General features: G+C 39.0%; 1 protein-coding gene across 2 annotated transcripts in view; it reads left to right on the top strand.

Moving 5' to 3' along the window:
• The window catches only part of ATP8A1 (ATPase phospholipid transporting 8A1), a 232,473-nt gene that overhangs the window by 21,775 nt on the left and 188,024 nt on the right, over window positions 1-22,674 (top strand). For both annotated transcript variants that reach the window (XM_039226991.1, XM_039226992.1), the window contains exons 2-5: window positions 11,910-12,024; window positions 12,921-13,020; window positions 13,982-14,080; window positions 21,425-21,470. In XM_039226991.1, coding sequence (XP_039082922.1) covers window positions 11,910-12,024; window positions 12,921-13,020; window positions 13,982-14,080; window positions 21,425-21,470 — 360 coding nt within the window. The remainder of the gene's footprint in view (window positions 1-11,909; window positions 12,025-12,920; window positions 13,021-13,981; window positions 14,081-21,424; window positions 21,471-22,674) is intronic.

Below are 22,674 nucleotides of genomic sequence, written 5' to 3'. Positions count from 1 at the left end.
GCCTCTACCTTTTTCTGCACTTCATTCCTCCAACTAATATTTGTTCTAACTTTTCTAAGAAAGTCTTAAGTTGATCATCCTTGATAAAGATTGAAGTAGGAGAAGTAGGAGTCAAGAAGTTCTGTTATACATTTTATTATCTGTTAACATTGTACCATCAGTTGCAGGCAGCAGACCCATCCCAGCAATTCCTGTACTCCACATGGAAGGAAAGAAAACATTTCAGTAGTCTCTAACTTTTTTTAAAAAAATGTTTAAATGTTTATTTTTATATTTGAGAGAGAGAGAGACAGAAAGAGAGAAAGCACACATGGGGGAGTGGCAGAGAGAGAGGGAGGCACAGAATCTGAAGCAGGCTTCAGGCTCTGAGCTGTCAGCCCAGAGCCCAACATGGGGCTCGAACTCACAAACCATGAGATCATGACCTGAGCCGAAGTTGGACGCTTAATTGACTGAGCCACCCAGTCGCCCTAGTCTCTAACATTTTTTTAAAACACCTTTCCTTTGTTCTCAGATGTCTATGTGTCTGTTATTATTCACTCTTGAACTTGTAAGCTGATTTCCAACCTTTTCCATGATCTTGTTTATCTTTTACTTGTGCATGAGCACTGGCCTCTTTGAAGGCGCCTCCCTTTCCCCCCATCAGGACTTTCACAGTCCGTCAGTATGTGGCTTTAGACAGCCTTCCAGACTTCTGTTCTTTTTAGGTCCTGATAACTTGAAATGTGTCCTACCAAAGTCTAGAATACATCCGTGTCTGGGTTAGCCTGGTATTCCCCTTTTTGCCTGTCGAGAGCTCTTTGGTACAGTTATGTTTTCTACAGTTTCAGTTCTACTTTATCACTTTTGCATCAATTAGAGTCCAATTCATGGTAGCAATTCCTCATCTCGTTTCTGTACCTTTTCAGAGATGAATCCAGTGCCAAGACAAGGCAATGGTGCTATTAGCTAATTGAGACTTCTAGGAGATGCCTGGTGGATATCTGGCAGTTGAAACCCCTCACTGCTAGTGCCGTCTGTTTCTGTGCCAATTTTTAAATCTATATTGGGAACATACCATTTATTGCTTTTATCTGACCAAGTGATCTATGGGCTATTCCCAGGGAGGTACCATTAAATTCCTTCCATCTTTTATTGTTCTTCCTTTCCTGTTAGGCATGATTCAGCATTAATAAAAATGTTCATTATGATTTCTAGCAATTCAGCATGCCCAAAATCATTATTTTCTAGGTTAATATGCAAGGCTGGCAGGCAAGGAAATTGGGTTCTTACTATGTGTGAGGTTCAACACTAGGCAGGCCCTGGACTTTCATGTGATACTGCTTGAACATAGCCTTTCTTCCTACTGTCAGTAATAGTTTCTTTTTAGCATCCACCACATAGAATTCATAGTACTACTTTTGGAGTTTGCTATAATTCAGCATTTCAGGAGATATTAAGCCATTTTTTTCTTGTTCTAGATAAGAAATACTATCTATGTGGTTTCACACTTGTTTATTTTTAGATCAGTTCCCACAAAGAAACTTAAAGAAAAATATCATTTACCATTTATTGTATGACAGGTCCTGATAGACTATATTAGTGGATATCAGGTTAGGCACAAAACCGTAAATTTCTGGGAATTTTTGGATGCCTAATATTAAAATAGAAAATTTAGTGCACATTTATTACATGCAGGAGAATTTCCTGACGTGTTCTTGGTTTATTCCTCATGTTAGAGTAACATACCTGACAGTTACTTACCTGTGCCCTCATCCCTGTCCCGTCTCAGTGCATAAGTTCGGCATATCTGTAACAACTATTCTGCTCAGCTACTGTGAGGTAGCAGGATTCTCACACAGCCACTCATGACACCGAGGCTTTCCTTTCCAGGAAGCAACTTTATTCGTGCCAGCACTGCTCAGTTGGGTTCGTACCCAAAGAACTGAGCCCTGAACACCACATGGCATAGTTTTTTATACTATTTTCTATTTCTTCCTCTCCCATATGTGGTAACACACAAAGGTGCAGTCTGATTAAGTGGGCTCGTGCTACAAGGTCGCGAGGGATATTGTCACATACTTGTATAGCCAAGTTGCCATGGGTTTTTTTTGTTTTGTTTTGTTTGTTTTATTCCTTATGGAGGGGACCCTGCCACAATATACCTAAACTACAGGTCAAAAGATTATTATTGGAGTGGTCAAGAGACCAATTTATGTTCAAATCTTTTGTAGATGACACTTCAAGGAGGAATGGTCAGAGAGGGTGCTTTTATATCTAAGTAGCATCTGTAAGACCATGAGGGTCCGAGAGATTTATGGCTGGGAAAACTATTGAGGTAAAATAGGGCAAGTAGAGGAGAAATAGAGTTAGAAGTCGGGTCAAACTTATTTGTTGAATGAATGAACACATCTGTTAGTGTTAAAGCTTTAGAGCTCGGTTAGACTTTAATCAATTTCCGTGTATTGTCCTGGCTATGGTACTCACTGGCTCTCTGACTATGAGCAGTTCTCCATTAGAAGTAGTTTCCTTATCTTCATCACTTTGAAAAGAATTCTTTAAAATCTTTATGAAGGGTTCACTTCTTTTTTTAAAGATTGAAAACAACCCATTTTTTGAAGCAGATAGCCGTGTTTTACATCACTGGGTAAGTGGATGTCCTTTATTACAACATTCTGTTGTAACTCAGTTGGGCTTGAGGGTAGTGAGCTACCATCACATTTGCAAGAATGAGAAGGAAAAGGAGAGGAAGGTAGGGATGTGGAAAGCATTTTGGCTGTTGTGCAAATTCTTTAGGGTGACAACCCATAGTTATCCCAGAACATGCTGGACTCAGGGCGTGGTTAGGACAACTGTTAACATCAGAGAAGATCTGATCTAGCAAGTAGGGCCAGTTAGGGAAGGTTCTAGGCAACCTGGTGATTTTGTGTGCAGGGTAGTTGCATGATGGTCCCGGGTCATCATTCCATGCAGAGCAAGAAAATCAGCTAGTGAGTGATTGGTGGCCTGGGCCAGGTATGGTGTCAGTGTCCTACATTAGATGGACATTGGGAGAAAACTTCCAACAAAGGACTGAAATGCCTCTGCTAAAATTCCAAAGTATGGAAGCTGAGCATATTCTTTAAGTAGGTAAGAGTAGTTCCCAGAATCAAATGGGAAGCTTTACAAGAAAGCCAATGATGATCCAAGGCAGCTTGACTAATAGATGGATAGTTTAGATCAGTCTTATGTGCGCTCTACCTTTCCCTTTATCCAGATTGCATATTGACTGTTTACCATGGGCCTTGTGCCCATCTTTAAGTCAAAAAAGGAACAGCAATTTGATGCACTAGTCCCTAAAGACTGCCAGCAGTTGTGGAAGAGGAGTTCTCCAAAGAAAACCAAAAGATTTTTCAGGAGAAGCAGATGCTGAGCTGAAATGAGCAGCAGATGTCCACTGCACTGAGCCTAAATCAACACTCAGAATAGGAAGGTATATTACTGCAATTGAAAATTTCATTTCCCTTCTGGCTATTGCAGTCATGGTCTAGAAATTTGAGACAGATTGCTAAATATTTTCTGTTTAATTTCCATACTTTTAAAGGTGTTTGATTTCATCAATGCCATCTTTGAAAACGTAGTGTGTGTGAGTCTGAACCTCTAAAGCACCCTGCTCCTTGTTTCCACAGCGGTGCTTTCTTCCTTTTGTTCTTTCTCTGAGCAGCTGCTGCCAAGCTCACAATAGAACATTTGAAATCGCTGTTCTGCTCCAACAGCACAGGATATGGGATTTCAAATGTCTTTTGTACCTCTAGTAACTGCTATATTTCTAATAAACTATATATATAGTAAGATGCCATTAAGAACAAAATAAACACAAGCCTGTAAATTGCATTTAGCCAAAGATTGCTTTGTTCCGGAAACTTGAGCCAAAAGACAAAACAAAATTACTATTATATGAGGACTTCTAATTGTTATTTTTCTCACAAAACATAATAAAAACATACTAAAATTTTGGAAAGGATGATGCTCATGATTTTCCAATGAGTAGCCCCTAACTTTAGTTACACCTGAGTTTTACAGTTGTGCCCCTAAAGTCTCTAGTCAGTTTTCTAGTTCATATTCTTTGATTAGATTCAATGACTGTTGCAAGCCAGATAGTTTGTCTGATGACCTCATTCTGTGTTAAAAACCATGAGCAATTAATATGACTTCTTTAATGTCTAATATTTGAGGCCACTGAGCAAAAGGATATACAATTGGATGCCCCTGCATATGTTAGGATATAATAAAATAGATCACTCTGATTCCATTTTTAGCCTTACTTAGAACTGCAGTAAAGTTGAGACCACAGAAACTCAATGGTGCTATAACCATATTACCAGGCAACAGAACGGTTTTGTATTTTGTTCTTTTTTCCCTCCTACCTACCCACCCCTGCTTTTCTGTTGCATAACCCCCCACACAGATGACAATTTTGGGGAAAACATTTACTGATTTAATATTAATTTATAAAATCATAGGGTAAAATACATTATTTTACTATCTAGATTTAGCCACTGGCCACAATTTTCATTAAATATTATCCACAGATTTAAAAAATATCAATACCAGCATGCCTGGGTGGCTCAGTCGATTAAGCGTCCAGCTTTGGCTCAGGTCATGATTTTACAGTCCCTGAGTTTGAGCCCCAAATCGGGATTTGCCCCGACAGCTCAGAGCCTAGAGCCTGCTTCAGATTCTGTGTCTCCCCCTCTGTCCGCCCCTCCCCAACTTGTCTTCTCTCTCTCTCTTTAAAAAAATAAACATCAAAAGTTTTTAAAAATATTAATACCTATGTTAATGTCCTTAAGACTTATTTTTCCCCTTTCAAGTATTTTGAAGGGGCGATTAATTTTATAATATCTGGATATAGGATAGGCTGACAGGAAATGTATGGGTGACAAGTATTGTGCTTCATTGCTCATGTAATGTCATTTAATTCTCTTAATAACTATTTTATGCATCAGGAAGCTGAGGCTCAGAACATAAAATAATTTACACAGTGTTATATAAAATTTGTGTACAGATCTGACCATAAAGCCTATTCCTTTTCCCTTTCTGATTATAGTAATAAAAATAATAGCTAGAATTTTTGTATGTGCATGAGGAGCTAGGCACTATCCTAAGTACCTTACACACTTGCATTATTTCATTTAATCCCTGCAAAAACCTGTGAAACAAGGTAGGCATCTAGAGTTCAGTAGTTTGCTAAGACAACCCTAGCTCAGGGTGCCTGGGTGGTTCAGTCAGTTAAGTGGCTGACTTCGGCTCAGGTCACGATCTCGTGGTTCATGAGTTTGAGCCCTGCATCGTGCTCTGTGCTGACAGCTCAGGGCCTGGAGACTGCTTCAGATTCTGTGTATGTCTCATTTTCTCTTGCCACTCCCTTGCTTTCATTCTCCCTCTCTCTCTCTCTCTCCTCTCTCTCTCCTCTCTCTCTCTCCTCTCTCTCTCCTCTCTCTCTCTCCTCTCTCTCTCCTCTCTCCTCTTTCTCTCTCTTCTCTCTCTCTCAAAAAATAAATAAACATTAAAAAATATTAAAAAGAAAGAAAGAAAGAAAAAAAGACAACCTTAGCTCCTAACTGATGGACCTGAACTGTATCTCTCACTCCATGGTCTGTGTTCCCAGTTATGAGTCTGTAATGCTTTCCTTGAGTATATTGTTGTTTTCAGTATTATCAATTGGTATGTTGTAAAAAGAACCTGCATGATGCATGATTTTTAAGGATAGGAGCTTTTGACTATACAGAGAATTCTATTAAGTGGTTGATCATTTGTTGCATTGATTATTTTTGTTTGTTTGAGGGAGAAAACAAGCAGGGGAGGGGCAGAGAGAGGGGGGACAGAGGATCTGAAGTGAGCCCCACACTGACATAGTGACCCCAGTGCGGGACTCAAACTCATGAACCGTGAGATCATGACCTGAGCCGAAGTTGGACATTCAACAGACTGAGCTACCCAGGCGCCCCAGTTTTGTTGCATTTAAAATCCTAAATTTCTCTCAAGTGTTGGGCTTTGACTTGGAGTGGTGTCAGTGTGTATATGTGGCATCATACAGGGGTAGAATGGTCATGTGTGCTATGGGGAGGCTGTAAGGGTCAGAGAAACTCCACCTCCAGAAACAACAATATGTATGCATCCATTTCATCTCCTGTCACCACTCTCTCATGTGGGCCCCATTATCTTTTACCTGAATTGTCACAGTAGCCTCAAAATAATCTTCCTGCCTAAAAATTTTCAGTGGATTCCTACTGCAAAAAGAATATGAATTCAGGTTTCTTACTGTTTTCCAGTCTGGTCCTGCCTCTCCTTATTTAATGCCCCCCCCCCCCCCCCCTTCACTATTACTGATCCTCATGTACCTGGAAATACCAACATTATTCTTGCCTTTAGGGCTGTATTCCTGCTCTTCCCCAGCTAGGTTCCCCTGTCCCTTATTTAATTCCTGATTGAGGTCCCAACTCAGCCTCTCCTTGAGGAGGCCTTTCCTTACCGCTCAGTATAAAGCTGCAGTAGCAGTAGTAGTAACAGCCGCAACAATGAGAACAGCCAACATTTAGTGAGCTGCTATATACCAGCATTGTTTTCTGTATTTATTAGCTCATGGGGGCCTCCTGACCTCCCTTTGAAGTAGATGCGATTATCACTTCCATCATAAGATGATGAAGCACAGAGGGTCCCGCCAATCATTCTGTCAGTCACTTGGTTTATTTTCTTCATCACACTTACCATGATCTGTAATTATCTTGCTCTCCTCTAAAAAGCAAGTTCCTGAGAGAAGAGACCACATCTTATTTTCTGCTCTTCCTGAAGCCTTTTGCTGGGACACAGTAGGCACTTAGGCGGAAATATGTTGAATGAATGCATGGATGAATGAACAAATGAGTGAACAAATGAGCAGTCTTATTGGGTCATGATATTTGTGATGAGAAATAGAAAATTTCAAAGATGATACTTCGGCTCTAATTGTATGAAAGGGACTCAAAGCTCTTCCCTTAAATATCTGTTGAACCTTTTTTCTTCTCTGTTGCATTGTGTGTATATAAGCATGTAACCATGAATCTGGGCAGAGGAAAAAAGACTACATATGAATATACTTATTAACCCAGTAGTCACTGGTAAATAGGTGGGTGCCAGGTAGTTGCTGGCAATAGATGATAGTCACTACCTTTCAAACATGGACCACGGTCTAACTTTGTAACTGAGTTCTACTGTTGGCTGGTAAATTAGCCATTGCTGTGAAACATTTGGCTCAAGAAGGGAAATGTTTATTTTGCTTTTTAAATTTGATTGTTCTTCTGAACAAATGATGTATTGACTTGTTTCTTCCTGGTGCCCAGCAAATACTAATCTCGCAGGACTTTGGAGCTGAAAAAGAACTTCAGATTCTTAACCTACCTTCCTCATTTTTACAAGAGGAGAGAAATAATCCCCAGGGATTAAATGGTTTTCACAGGGTCACATAAGTAATCTATGAAAGAACTACAGCTTGCCTCGCAACCACCAAGTGGACTTAATGATCAAACGCTGTTAGGGGAAGATGAACGCTTGTTCACTTCAAGGCCATGATTAGGATGCTGACCATCAGCATTTCATATTTACTTGATAATGAAAATTACTGCTGAAAGCTGAAGTGGTCAGCAGGAGGATGTTGCTTCTATATCCCTCTTTAGTCATGCAAAATAATATCTTCTTGTAGCACATTCGGTAGCTAAAAGTGGTATGTGACTCTGCTTCCCTATATTGAAACTCTTGGTCCTTCAGAAGTCTAGAAATAGCATTTGGTTCTGTTATAATTAAGAATGCAGAAATGAGCCTGGTAAAGTCCCTGGTTTGCTATGTGTTCGTAATTTTATCATTTAAATACTAACTTTGTCATTAATTGAAATAGTTAAAAATTCCGAAAACAAAAATGCTTTTCTGCTGGGGAAATAATAAACAGGATATTACACTAAATACGGAATTTTCACTGTACCTGGAATTCTGAATTACTGAATCATTGCCTGTTCTATCTTGCATAAGTAGGGAAAAGTATCCTCCTGATTCATTTCCATAAAAGCTAGTGCAGAATAGTTTTTTTTAGGAGACTGGTTAGCTTCTGACTGGTTTTAAGACATTACGGACTTTGGAGAGTACAACGTTGAAAGAAGCTAATGTTCTTCAGAGGCACCATTGAGACTTGCTTCATTTCTGTTTCCTATACCACCGTGTGTGACTGTGCCTGCCTGGGTTCGCCCTGTAGAACTTTTAGTTCAAGAAGAATAATGGTCCTATTAGCGGATGTCAAATGCCTAAGTGAACACTGAGGACACGGGGGTGAAGGGGGGTGGGTTTCCTGGAATATTCAAGATTTGTTGAAGAAGTGTGAGTCTAGTGTCACTATCATTAATTCCTGTGTCTGTACTTGGGACCATATTGAGATGTCCCTCCCCCCCCCCCCAAGAAATTGAAAATGTGGGAAATGAGCTTGCTTTCTTATTTCTTTGGAAACTCAACTCATGATAGGAGCAGACTCACCTGCAAGAGAGGCAGATCTGTTCTGAGGCCTGTGAGGTTGGATGGTAAAAATCCCATTCGCAGATTAAATGTCATTTTCAATTTGGAGAAGGAGATGGTCAAGAAAGGAGTGAGTCACGGAGTTAAACATTGGTAGCATCCTTCTCAGCTCTGTGGAGGAGCAGAGAATTAATTGTGTGCAACAATTTGAAGTATCATGGCCCCATTGCAAAGGTATCCCAACAGACTTTGAAGATTTGTTGCATCTACCCCTGTTGTGCATCTACCCCTGTTGTGAGATTGGGCGCATCAGGCTGTGCTAGCCCAATGCTGTTAGACTCTTGTCATCTACCAGTGGGTTAATTCATTAGATATTGAGGGACTGATGATATGTTACCCATATGTCCAGACCTAACCTGCCTATTTCTGTAATGTAAGATAAGTTTGTTGAAGATTCTCATTATAATAGTTATAGACTTTCCCATTCCAGTTTGGTAAGAATACCAGTCTTTTTCCCAGATGCCTTCGTGGATTATTCCTAAGGACCTGTGAGATTAGGTACATCCACTGAGATATTCCTGAGAGTTCCTGAAATCCCTGTGCCTGCTTACTGCCGGCTTACTGCCACCTGCGAAGAGGAAATAGGGATTCTGGGGCATACACTAGGTGGTACCTTTGACATCTGGCCTTCGACATCCTGGGAGTGGGCCTCAGGTGCTGATGGAGGGGCTTGTGTGGCTGAGCTCCCTGGACCCCTGAAGAGACAGGGCAGGAAGACTGGCAGCTCCCATTGGCTGAGTGCCTGGCTCCCTGCTTTCAGTGCAGAGCTCCCTCCCTCCTTCAGTATCCCACCCACGTGGGGCATCCCACTGCCTGTGCCCCAAGGGTTCATGATCTAATCACCTTCCAAAGACCCCCCCCCAACTCCATTACCATCAATTTGGGATTACCTATCTACATATGAATTTTGAGGAGACACAAATGTCCAGCCTCTAGCAATCCATATATACAATTTTGATTATATAAAATTACGGGGGAGGTCTGTATCTAAAACATGGTGTGGTGAAAGATAATGATTAGCCACGCGAGCAGAGGCAATGCTGCTCATGTGCTTCAAACTGTAAAGTGACTATGACAGCACTTCATTTGGGGCCATGTGGCCTCCAGAGTGACCATTCTTCTCACTCCACGCCTCTCTGCCGGGAAAGCTTTCTGTGGCTCGCTGCCAACCAGAGGATGCGCTCCAGACTTATTCACCAGCACAAGAGGCCTCCCGAGATCTGCCTGTGTGCTTTTTCAGCAGATCTCACTCTTTGCCTCTCCCTCTGTCCAGGCCTCAGCACTGCTGTGTCCTCTGCATATACTACACTGGTCCCCATACTCATGTCCCCCACCTTCGTAGAAAGCCTGAATGATTTTCTGCTTTCATATAGCAAAAACCGCACAGGCAAGCTTCTCTTTTACATTTTGTTGCCAGCACTTGGCTGCCATCAGTGTCTTTATCAATGGGTGGAGAAGTATTTACTTGCCCTCAAAAAAAAAAGAAAGAAAGAAAGAAAAGAAAAGAAAAACCCAAATAACCACTCCTTTGTTATTTGGTGTTTATTCGGCAAACATTTATTGAGTACCTGCTGTTGGCTGGTACTGGTATTAGGAAGATGAATAACACACTGTCTGTGGCCTCTGGGAGTTCCCATTCTAGGCAGGAGAGACACACTCATAAGCAGGCAGTAACAAAACCTGGTAAGTGTTTTGCTAGGGACAAGAGAAGTGCAGAGGGCTGTGGGAATAGAGAAGGATCACTGACTTAGCGTCTAAAAGTACTTCAGAAGAAACCCTGTCAGCAGGTTTTATGGGACAAGTTGGCATTGGCTAAATAAAAAGAGAAGAAAGCTGGGTATTTAATAGAGTACTGTTGGTGGCTCTTTCTAGGAAAGGAGTAAGGACTGATTTAATCTAGTCTCAGTTAATTCTCACTAGAAGGTAAAAGAAGCAGCTTTAATTTTTTCTGTTCTTTTAGAACTTCTATGTATTTTTTTTTAATTTTCTGATGTTTATTTTTGAGAGAGAGAGTATGTGCAGGGGAGGGGCAGAGAGAGAGAGAGGAAACACAGAATCTGAAGCAGGCTCCAGGCTCTGAGCTGTCAGCACAGAGCCCGACGTGAGGCTCAGTCTCATGAACCATGAGATCATGACCTGAGCTGAAGTCAGATGGTCAACTGACTGAGCCATCCAGGTGCCCTGAGAATTTGTATGTATTTTTAAAGTGTTGCCAACTTTGCAGCAAGACGTTACCCTGTTGAAACTGCTTGAATCTGTTGCATTGTTAGAATGATCCTGAGGGACACCTAGGTGGCTCTGTCTGTTAAGTGTCTGACTTTTGATTTCACCTCAGGTCAGGATCTCATGGTTTGTGAGTTCGAGCCCTGCGTTGGACTCTGCGCTGACAGCAGAGTCTGCTTAGGATTCTCTCTCTCTGCCTTTCCCCAACTCATTCTCTAACTCTCTTTATCTCTCCCCCTCTTTCTCTCTCCCTCTCTTTCTCTCTCTCTCTCTGTCTTTGTCCCAGTCAAAATAAATAACAGGGTTAAGTGGCCGACTTCTGCTCAGGTCATGATCTTACTGGTTCCTGAGCTCGAGCCCTGCGTCTGGCTTTTTGCTGCCAGCTCAGAGCCTGGAGTCTGCTTCAGGTTCTAGGTCTCCCCACCTTTCTTCCCCTCCCCTGCTTGCAGTCTGCCCCTCTGTCTGTCAAAAATAAACACTAAAAAAATAATAAAATTTTAAAACATAAAAAGAAGGAATGATCCTGAGATGACTTGAAATTGTCTTAAGAAATTTAAAATTCATTGTGAACCTAAATTGTAATTAGTGGAAAGATTAAGATGACCACAGTGATTTGTGGTCATCCCACAGCATGGTGGTTGCCTCTATAAACCTTAATGTTTATCTTTTTTCTCTCTTCACCCAAAAAGGAAAAAAAAAAATCCCAGAGAGGTATTAAATATGTACACTAAAGTTTTTAAAGTATATTTTAAATTACCTTTGTCTTATTAGTCTTCTCTAAAACTATAAGGTCAACTAGTTTAAAATGTTTTGTTATTTTTGGATGGATTCTTATATAACAGAAGGAAGCAAGTTGAACATTTATGGGTAAGCAATGAATAAAAATTTGCAAAATGGCAAAAATTTTGAAATGGGTCAGTTTTTATATGACTATTAAATGCTGACTTTTAGTTGAAATATGAGATGTGGGGATTTTCATTTTTTATTCTCAAAGAAACAAGAATACCAGTCAGGGAGAAGCACATAGCTCTGAACAAATTGTAAAATCTCAAGTACTCATGAAGTGTGTTTTTGTCTGGATAATAAAATGAAACATTGCTTATTGAATCCAAAGACTGTCTCTCTTCAAGGTTATGAGAAGACAGATGATGTTTCAGAGAAGACTTCACTGGCTGACCAGGAGGAAGTACGGACTATATTCATCAACCAGCCCCAGCTGACAAAATTCTGCAATAACCAAGTCAGGTAGGAGCTACAATGATGGCTTGTGGGACCGGCCGTCACAGCAGCACCCAAAAGGCCATCTCCCTTCTCTGGCCGAAGTAAAAATGCTCACCAAGAGCTTTCAGTAAGCATGGTTAATATTTGAGAACTTACTGGAGGCACTGTGAATCTGCTGGTTTTTTCATCCTCTAACCAATAAGATCTTAATAAGAATCTGGAAGCTGGATGGAGGTAAACAGAAAGAGTAAACAGCCATACTCTATCAACTCTATCAATTCTATATGTAGTGTCCTCATAGTGAAAGTTCCTCATGGGTAAATGCCTTTGTCTTAAACCTGTTGAAAGAACGAGTGGTTATTGTTAGTTATCAGTTGGTTGAGCATCTGACTTTGGCTCAGGTCATGATCTCGCTGTTCATGGGTTTGACCCCTTGTCTGGCTCTGACAGATCAGAGCCTGGAACCTGCCTCAGATTCTGTTTCTTCCTCTCTCTTTGCTCCTCCCCCACTCTCACTCAGTCTCTGTCTCTCTCTCTCAAAAAAAAATAAATATTGAAAAAAATATAAAGTTTTTGGTCTTACTTGTATTCCTGATTTTTTGGTAAAATTTTATTTTTTATTAGTGTATTTTACCATCTCCTAACTAAAGTTGCTCTTCTTTGTAAGCTACTCCTAGTGTGTTAAAAAGGATGATTGGCCAAAGAGAACAAAAGAGGTCATGCAGAAAATTAAACTCTTACTACTTAGTTAATCCTTTCACTTACTTTCATTTGGGTTAATGACCATTTGCAATATTCTTCCAATTTGAAACGGAAGGCAGATGTCCATCTCATTTTTTATATGATAATACTAGAATTTTGTAAATGTGGGTGCTCATTATGGATTAATTTTTTATTCTCCCTTTCATTTTGTGTTCTAGCACTGCAAAATACAACATCATCACATTCCTTCCAAGATTTCTCTACTCTCAGTTCAGAAGAGCTGCTAACTCATTTTTTCTCTTTATTGCACTGCTTCAGGTAAAGTCATGTCATAAAACTTTAGTTCAAAGTCAGATGTTTAGATGTTAATAAATATTTTTGTTAAGCCCATGACTCACCTTCTGAAGTGCATCTAAAACACAGAGACAGGCTGGTTTAGGTGCACATTTTCAGCTCTGGCTACAGGCAGTGTCAGCATTCCACTACTTCTTCAAGCCTTTTGATTCATTTTTATCAGCTTCTTTTACACATTCTATAAGTTCAATATGGCAGGGAGGAAATTTGATGGGAGAGGGGAATGAAGTCTATCTTCAAAGAGTAATTAAATATTAATTTATTTTAGTAACAGTAAGTTGGTTCTGAACCTTAGAATATAAAAATTATCATTTTAAAACATTTCTTTTTGCATTTGAGTAGGTAGTAATCAGGGAAAACCAGTTTCACTGCATTAAAAAGCATACATTCATTGTAAAAATAATAAGAAAACACAACAAAGCATAAAAAATTAAAACTATTATTTTTCCACCCCTCAGAGACAACTACTCTTAAATTCTGGGTGTATTTTCTCCTGGTCTTCTTTCCCCTATGTCCCCCAATGCCAAATATTGTTTGATTTAGCTTATTAAAAGAAGATCATATACTACGTACGTTTTACATTCTAGTTTAACCATATAACAATGCGTGGATATTTTCCCGTGTGATTCAGTGTGTTTTTAAAATATCAGTTTCAATGACTGTATAGTATGTATTTAAGCCCCCTCCACCCCCCCACACATGCACACAACAGCTTCTCATGAAGCCAGCTCTTGTGTTCTTCAGCCACTTAACTCAGTATGAGCCAATTATCTCACCCAGTATTACTCGGCCATGGTAGTAAAATCACTGAAATGTATTTTAAGAGGCACTGAGACCTGGTTGTTTTTAAATATGTTATCAACTTGCTAGTTCTCACTGGATTTCTTTCTTTTTTCTTTCCTTTTCTTCTTTTTTTCCCAAATAGCAAATACCTGATGTATCACCAACAGGTCGCTACACAACACTGGTTCCTCTCTTATTTATTTTAGCTGTGGCAGCTGTCAAGGAGATAATAGAAGATATTGTAAGTATTTGATTTTTCATAAACAAATGTGACGGTTCTTTTCTATCCATATTTTTATACGTGAGTTTTTCTTTAATTCTTGACACAGGCTGTTTAAAATGTCCACTCAACTTAAAAATATATAGACTATGTTCTGGAGCTCATTCCTCTTGGTTTTTACAGGATTATTGTTACAGAGTGCTTGTTAGAGTGTTCTCCATGTTTGTAGTTTAGTAAAAAAAGAAATTAAAAAAATTTTTAATGTTTGTTTGTTTTTAAAAGACAGAGTGGGAGTGGGAGAGAGGCAAAGAGAGAGAGGGAGACACAGAATCTGAAGCAGGCTCCAGGCTCTGAGCTATCAGCACAGAGCCTGATATGGGGCTTGAACTCACGAACTGTGAGATCATGACCTGAGCTGAAGTTGGATACTTTACCGACTGAGCCACCCAGGTGCCCCAAGAAATTAGTTAATGGCTTAGAGAGAAAACCATATTTAAACATTATTTTCAATTATGTCCAATTTTCAATTTGAACTTTATTTCAAGTTAAACACGGTAACCTCCAAATTATCTAAATGTAAAGGGCTTTTAATGTATTTTTTATTTTTAATTTATATGCATGGTTTTCACTTTATTAAATACCTTTGATTCTTTTTCATCTTTAGTAGTTCTAAGTTTCCTTTTATTTTAGTAAAAGAAAGTACCAACATAAAAGGACGAACATATTTGCTATTTTTATTTTTCTTTAGTAGCTGAGAAAAGAGGAAGTCCATTTCCCATTTATAAAATAAGTTCCCCAAAATAAATTCAGACTCTTCTTTTTTCCTGCTCTATCGTTATTTTAACTACCTCAGTTGAGAAAGCGGATATTTTTTTTTTTCCTTTAAATACTTGGCCAGTCTGAAATGACCTTCTGTCAGGCCTTAGGCAAGTCAGATGGTAAGATGAGGAAAAGCTTCTTTGGGAAGTTCCAGTTGAAAGTTGCCCAGACATTAATATTATTTCTGTAGAGAATCAAATTGAGAACCCCTAAGAACACACAAGGCATAGCTTCACTAGACCCATTTGAAATGGGTCAAACGTCCATTTAGACCATCAGTCTCAAAAACCTCCCAGTATCTGGGAGTATAGACAGAGGTCGTATGTCTGTGTGCATCTCTGTAAAACATCACCATCCTCTTGATTGGAAATAATGTGCTTGAAGGAGACCACAAACTGAAAACGTCAAGGACTCTCTTTTTACCTAATTGTTCCACACAGACTTACCATCCTTTAAATTGTACTTGGATTTGGCAATCCATAAGGATTGGTCTTTACTATAATCCGGCTCTTTCTTTGCCTTATGTACTCTGTTTTCTTTCTTTGACATCATTTTGATTAAACAAAGGTTATTTACTAGACATTTGTGCTGCTGTTTTTGTAAATGTGTTTCCCATTTCATTTCTTAAATACCTTTAAAAGTTGGATATTAATCCCATTTTAAAGGTGAGGAAGCTGGGGTTGAAGGAGGTCATGAAACTTGTCCAAGAAAACAGTTGGGATCAAAGTTCTGTCTCATCCAGCTCTCTTCTTCTGTATTGTGGCAAGTCACCAACAGTAGTATTAATCACATTTATTGAGCTTCTGAGGTCCATGTACTTGTTCTATAACCATTACATTTATTAAGTCTTATAGAAACTCTTTAAAGGATTATTGGTATACCCCTCATTTTACGGATGAGGGAGACGAGGCACAGAGGAGCAAGGTCAATTGCCCAGGATCATACAGTTAAAAACTGGGGCTGTCAGTATTCAAAATAAGGCAGTTTGGCTCTAGGGCCCTACATTATTATCACTGCTGTAAGCTGCCTATATTTTATTGTTTCCCTCTATCAAAACTGTTAGCTCTCTAGCTCTGGTTTTTAGAACCCTTCTCTTGGAAAATATGAAAATATATGGTAAATAATGTTTTATCCAAAAGACATTGTCTTTTTAAACAGAACTTTTATTACCACAATGTAGTAATTGGGTACTATTAGAAAGCAGCTTACCACACAGTTCCTGGAGGATGTAATAACAGTTGTGTGGAGAAATAGTATTACATGGAGTACTTTTCCAAAAAAATCGTTAAGAAATTGAGTAAAATAGGGGCACGTGGGTGGCTCAGTTGGTTAAGCATTTGATTCTTGATTTCAGCTCAGGTCATGATCTCATGGTTTGTGAGTTTGAGCCCTGCATCAGGCTCTGCACTGTCAGCATGGAGCTTGCTTGGGGTTCTCTCTCTCCCTCTTTCTCTGCCCCTGCCTTGCTTGTGGGCATGTGCATGTGTGCACGCACGCTCTCTCATTCTCTCGCTCTCAAAGTAAATAAACTTAAAAAATTTTTGAGTAAAATAGCTCCTTAAGAATGGTTTAACAAGAAATATATATCACTTTATAAGGTGATAGAAAGTTTAAAAAAGTACTCCCTAAAAAACAAACAAAAAGTCAAATAGTTTCGATTATTGCCCAAAAAGTATCTTTATCAATAATTATAAGAATACATCTATTTGTCCATTCCTTCAACAAAATATATGAAGCAGTACTTATGTGCCAAGAATTCACTAGGATATGTATTAGGATGTGATAAGCTTTTGTTGCAGTAGTAATCATGTCCCAAATATCAGTGGCTTAAACCTAAGTTTATTTTTCACATGCCAAAGACATTGTAGGGTTTTTTCTGGGAGGAAGGGAGGGCATGAAGCACCATGTCGTAACTCAGGAACGCAGCTGAATCAAAGGTCTACTGTGTAAAATATTGGTGGTCACCAGAGCAAAGGAAGAGAGAATGGAGGTCCAGAAATTTTTGTCCCAGAAACAGGGCACATCACATCTGCTTACAGTCTAATATTAGAACTAGTGACAAGACAAAAAAGAGGTTAATCTCAATGTCCATGAAAATAGAGGAGAACTAGATATTGGTGAAGTCTAGTAATGTCTACCACTCTTTCACCAGTGAATACAACACAGCTTACATTACAAGAAACCTTCTTTTATATTACATTGAACACTTAGAATAAAACAGTAAGAATTCCCTCCAGGTGAGACACCTAAAACTTATGCACCTCAGTGCATTTTAACTCCTGACACTTTGCATAGCTCAACATAATACAGTTTCCTGCTTTCAGTGTGCAAGTAGCAAATGATGTAAATACCTACTTGAAAATATTCTAAAATTAGTGGATAGCTTTTTGTTTAAAAAAAAAAAAACTGCATTATGTCAAATGTCAGCTCTTATGATAAGACTCAAGGTTGGTTGTTACATGATGATATTCACCATGACAAACATGCCTTCTTTGCTATACACTTGTTAACTTAAACTCTGGTAAACTTTATTCATTACAAAACAGATACTTTTTAAAGTCTACAGTATTCGGAGATCCAAAACTGGGAATGTCTTACTGAGTAAAGGCAGCCATGATGTAACTTGCAGCCCAGCAGAGGAGACAATCAAGTAACCACACCAGCTATCAGCTATCCTAAGAATTAAATGATGCACTGAAGTCCTTAGAACAATGCCTGGTTACAGTAAGGTGATGAATAAATGCTAACTGTACTGTCATCATCTAAATATCCTTTTGACTAAAATATAGAAAATGAATTGGAAGGAAATAGAGGATTTGGGTAGACTAGTTAAAAGAATATTCTAGAGATGCTATAAAAAAATGAAGACATCTTAGACCAAGTGGTGTTGTAGATAAAGCAGTATAGAAAAATAAATTCCATGTATATTTAGAGGTAAAATTGACAAGACTTTCACCATCTCACATGCTACATACCCTACTTAGGATATTCACATTCTCTCTCCAACCACTAGAATGTAAGCTCCATAAAGAGTAAGAGTTTTATCTTTTGTTCATTGCTGCATCCTCAGTAACTGGGCCTGGCTCACAAAGTTTTGTAAACATTATTGAATGAAGAAGAAATGGATTGGATGGAAATGAGAGGGAGAAGAAGATGTTAAGGTTAACTCTCAAGTTCCTGATTGGTGGAAGTGAATGGTATATGGTTCCATATCTGAGACAAGGACCACATTGTGGGTGTTAAGGTCCTAGATTGCTTTTTGGACATAGTTTTGGATGCCTCTGAGACTGCCAGAGGGAGATGTCAAGGAGGCAACTGGCTATAACTGTCTGGAGCTGCAGTGAGAGTCTTGGCTGGTAAATATTTATGAATCAATTATAATTGAAACTGCAGGTATGGATGAGCTGAGCCAGGGAGAGAGTATAGAATAAAAAGTAAAGAGGGCCAGGGAGTAAGCCCTGAACAATTCCATCACGGAATAACAAGAGAGGAAATGAAGAAGGGGCCAAGCTACTGGTGGAACACCTGGGCACTGATGTGATAAGAAATGCTGAGGAAGTCGGGGAAGGCTCCCAGGAGGGAGTGGTCAACATTACATACCTAAGTATCCTAAAGTTCACAGCACACAGTAGTTTAGTGGTGCACTGTCAACTAAGTATTGATAATGTTAAATAGTTCACGAGCCCTCAGTGACATTAAATGAATTCTCATTATAGGACAGTGGAGGTATTTGAACTCATAGAATCACTGTATTAATGTTCTTTGAACTGTTCATTTTAGGAGGAATAATGATCTATTTGGAACCAGAGATGTGATATTTTTATAGTACTAAGGTTAGAACCAGCCTGTCTGGATGGATCCTTATGTATATTCAACACAATTGTTTCTTTCTTTTCTTTTTTTTTTTTTTTTACAAATAGTTTATTGTCAAGTTGGTTTCCATATAACACCCAGTGCTCATCCCCACAAGTGCCCCCCTCCGTGCCCCTCCCCCCACATCCATCAGTCCTCAGTTTTTGTCAGCATTCAAGAGTCTCTCATGGTTTGCCTCTCTCCCTTTCCCCCACCATTTCCCCCCTTCTTCTCCCCCATGGTCCTCAGTTAAGTTCCTCCTAATCCTCCTATACGTGCAAACATATGATATTTGTCCTTCTCTTCCTGACTTACTTTGCTCAGCATAACACCCTCAACACAATTGTTTCTTGACAGGCAACCTAATTTATTCTGTGGAGGGAAGGCTGAGGGAAGAGATGCTCCTGTACAAGAATTCTCTGTAGATGGAAAGTAATGTTTAGGATCTCCTTAGGTTTCACTAAGATTAAATTTCCTGTTTAAGCAGAATGTTTCATTAATTAGCTTTTATTTGTCTCCTTCATTTGGAAATCTAAGCATTGTCTGTCATAGATATGCATTGTTTTGGAAATATTTGCACCTCCTTCAAATATCTAAATTTGCTTTGACCCATTATTTTGAACCAAAATTTATTTTGGGTTACCTTCTAATTTTCTTAAGATCATTGTTAATAAAAGGAGTATTTTAGAGTTTTACCAATTGTAAAATATTCTCTACTGATGCTACAAATTTAAATTTTTTTAGTGTTTATTTTTGTGGGGGAGGGGAGAGGGAGGCACAGAATCTGAAGTAGGTTTCAGGCTCTGAGCTGTCAGCACAGAGCCCGATGCAGGGCTCGAACTCAAGAACCACGAGATCATGACTGGAGCCAAGGTCTGATGCTCAACTGACTGAGCCACCGAAGCGCCCCTGATGCTACAAATTTAAACAAACTTTAAAAATTCATTTAAGAACAATTGCTGGTAAATCATAAGCTTACTTTTGGAAGCAGTAATTTGCCTAATGAAAATCTACGTTATTCCAGTCTTATTAGTGAGTGTTTTGTTCTGAGAAAGAATTGTAGTGTGTTCCTACATATGGATATGGCAAGAATTATTTTCTACAAGCCTTCCACAGAGGCGTTTTGAATGCTCTATTTGCATTTTGTACAGTTCAGTGGCTGATTGTTTGGATGAACTGTGTTCACACTGCCTGCTATTATGTCACTCCCCCTGAGTGTTGCTGTGTTTCGGCAGAGTGCTAATCCACAACGCTGGCCTTTTCTCTTGGAGAGTATTGTCATATGTGCATTGTGATTCTAAAAACTATATTTCTTCTCACCTGGAAAAATTAGGAACTCAATTGTTTTACATTCATTCCAACCCATCTTATAGTTAGGTATATGCAGCTAAATCTAACCTTGAACTTTATATGATAGAATCTTTGAGCTCAGAGTTAGGTAAACTCAGCACTCTCCTGCAACGTCAGCCAAGGCTGATGTGTTACACTTGATGCTGTAAGTTTAGACAGAAGCTATGGAAAACCTCTAGTTGAACCATAGACAAGATACCTTCCCCTGGCCACTCAAATTCTCACCTTTCCTCTGACCTTTCGTTTCTTTTACTCTCTGCTCTAAAACCTTGACTTATGTGACTCTTCAAACTCCTCCACTTAGACTTAGGCTAGTTTACCTGTTAACCATTTAATTTTTTGGTGCTTTTAAGAGGAAGGAGACTAGATCCTGTGATTCAGTGGTTTATAATGGGGAGAGGGGTCCATTGAAAAATAGTGGATAGAAGAAGCTTTATGCAAATGGTCGTCATTGACCAACGTCAGCATGCCATTAAATTATGAAGATGTACTCAGCCTAATTAGATAATGAATTTCATAGAAGCTGAAAATATTTTAGTACCATTATTAAATGGTAGTTATTACAGATAATTCTCTTGGGCAGTCATCTTTTTTAAGTGAATTATTTAAGTAAAAACCTAAATCAGCCCTTTCTAGTACATTAAAATTTTAACCTTACCTGTATAACATAGGATAATGTAGGATGCTCCTGAGGACTGCATCCTGTTTTCCCAGAAGAGTAAGACTGTATGACGATGCTATGGATTGTGTTTTCAGTTTTAACGTTCCCACATACCCTCTGATTCTTATCATCACCACACCCCAGTGTGCTGACAAAATTGATATAAAAGGATAAAAGCCTTGAGAGGGGCCCTGGGTGGCTTAGTCGGTTAAGCGTCCGACTTTTGCTTGGGTCATGATCTCGCGGTTCATGGGTTTGAGCCCCGCATTGGGCTCTGTGCTGATTGCCAGCTCAGAGCCTGGAGCCTATTTCANTTATGGGTTGGAGAAGATATCATAAATAAAATTAGAAATTAACTTAGGACTGGGGCGCCTGGGTGGCTTAGTCGGTTAAGCGTCCGACTTTCGCTTAGGTCATGATCTCGCGGTTCGTGGGTTCGAGCCCCGCGTCGGGCTCTGTGCTGATTGCCAGCTCAGAGCCTGGAGCCTATTTCAGAGTCTGTGTCTCCCTCTCTCTCTGACCCTCCCCTGCTCACACTGTCTCTCTGTCTCTCTCTCCTAGAAATTAAAAAAAAAAAAAAGCCTTGAGAAACATAAATTGAAAGAAATATTTTTGTTATACGTGCTACTTTATTGATCTCATCCACTTTTTCACAGTTTTTGTTTTTTGCTTTTAAACTTTAGAAACGACATAAAGCTGATAATGCGGTGAACAAGAAACAGACACAAGGTAGGAATTTTACATTTTCTCTTATCTGTCAAATACACTCCTGGTAATATGTACAGATCACTTCAATTAAATGTAATTCAACCAAAAATACCTTGTATCTCTTAAGTTTTTGGTCCAAGGGAGACTCTTTTCTTTTTTCTTCATAGCATTTATTAGCATAATACTTAAATTTACATTTAGAGTGATTTATAGTAGTAATACTTTTGAAGATAACAGTTTTAATATGTTTAAGTGCCTCAGAGCAATGCATTCCCAAGTACTGTCCTTCATGAAATCAGTTGTTAAATGCTGCAAAATGTCTATAGTTTGTTGGTGATCAATAAATGTTATTTTAGATAAGATTTATAGAAAATAATCAGATATGATATTATTTGTTAAAAGGCACATTGGAAGCACTTTGTGTTATACTGTACACACAGATGATATATGCTCCAGAAATAAATAAAACAAAAACCAGGCCAGCTTCTGGGAAGCACATGGCATTTTGACATGGCTTTTTTTGTTGTGGGTTATATTTTGACACAGCAAAACTCTAAATGACCTTTCAACAAGTAAATAGACCATGATGCTCTAGATTCATAAAAAAAAATACCCAGGGACATGTGAAATAGACATCTTACCCATCCCTGAACTTGCCCCATCTGAGAATCTCATTTCTCTCTGAAGTTTCCTAATGTGATGAGGATCAGTCACATGTGCCAAAATTAGCTAGTAATTAAAAACAGTATTTATATACTGCTGTGATTTTTATGGGACTCTGCCAAATACCCTGCTTTTCTTCCAAAGGGATCATCTGCTTATATCTTCCACTAAAGAGATTATTTGCTGATTTTGATACATTTGAGAAAGGTACATTGATTAAGGTATCCCCTAATAACTTAAAATATTTACTGAGCTCATATTATTTATTATGGGACATATGAAAAAGCATAAGATGGGAACTACATAGAAGCCCAAGGGTAAAATATGATCTTATATGGAAAATGGAAGGTTTGGATTACATGATCTCACTGTCTCTGTAGATTTTTGCGACAAGTAATGGTTCCAATGCCAAATACTATATGAGTCCAAAAGAAAGAAAAGAAGTTGTGGGGTAATTTGAAATAGATCCCAAGTTTTGGGGAGCACTTTGGATGAGCAGAGGCATCCAGATGGGGAAGACATTACATGTGTGTTGAGAAATAGGGAAGAGAGGTTATCCTGA

The sequence above is a fragment of the Hyaena hyaena genome, unplaced genomic scaffold, assembly GCF_003009895.1.
Source record: "Hyaena hyaena isolate Hyena2069 unplaced genomic scaffold, ASM300989v1 scaffold_24, whole genome shotgun sequence".
Lineage (NCBI taxonomy): Eukaryota > Metazoa > Chordata > Mammalia > Carnivora > Hyaenidae > Hyaena > Hyaena hyaena.
The sequence above is the reverse complement of the archived record's forward strand: the minus strand, read 5'-3'. Positions and strand labels throughout refer to the sequence as shown.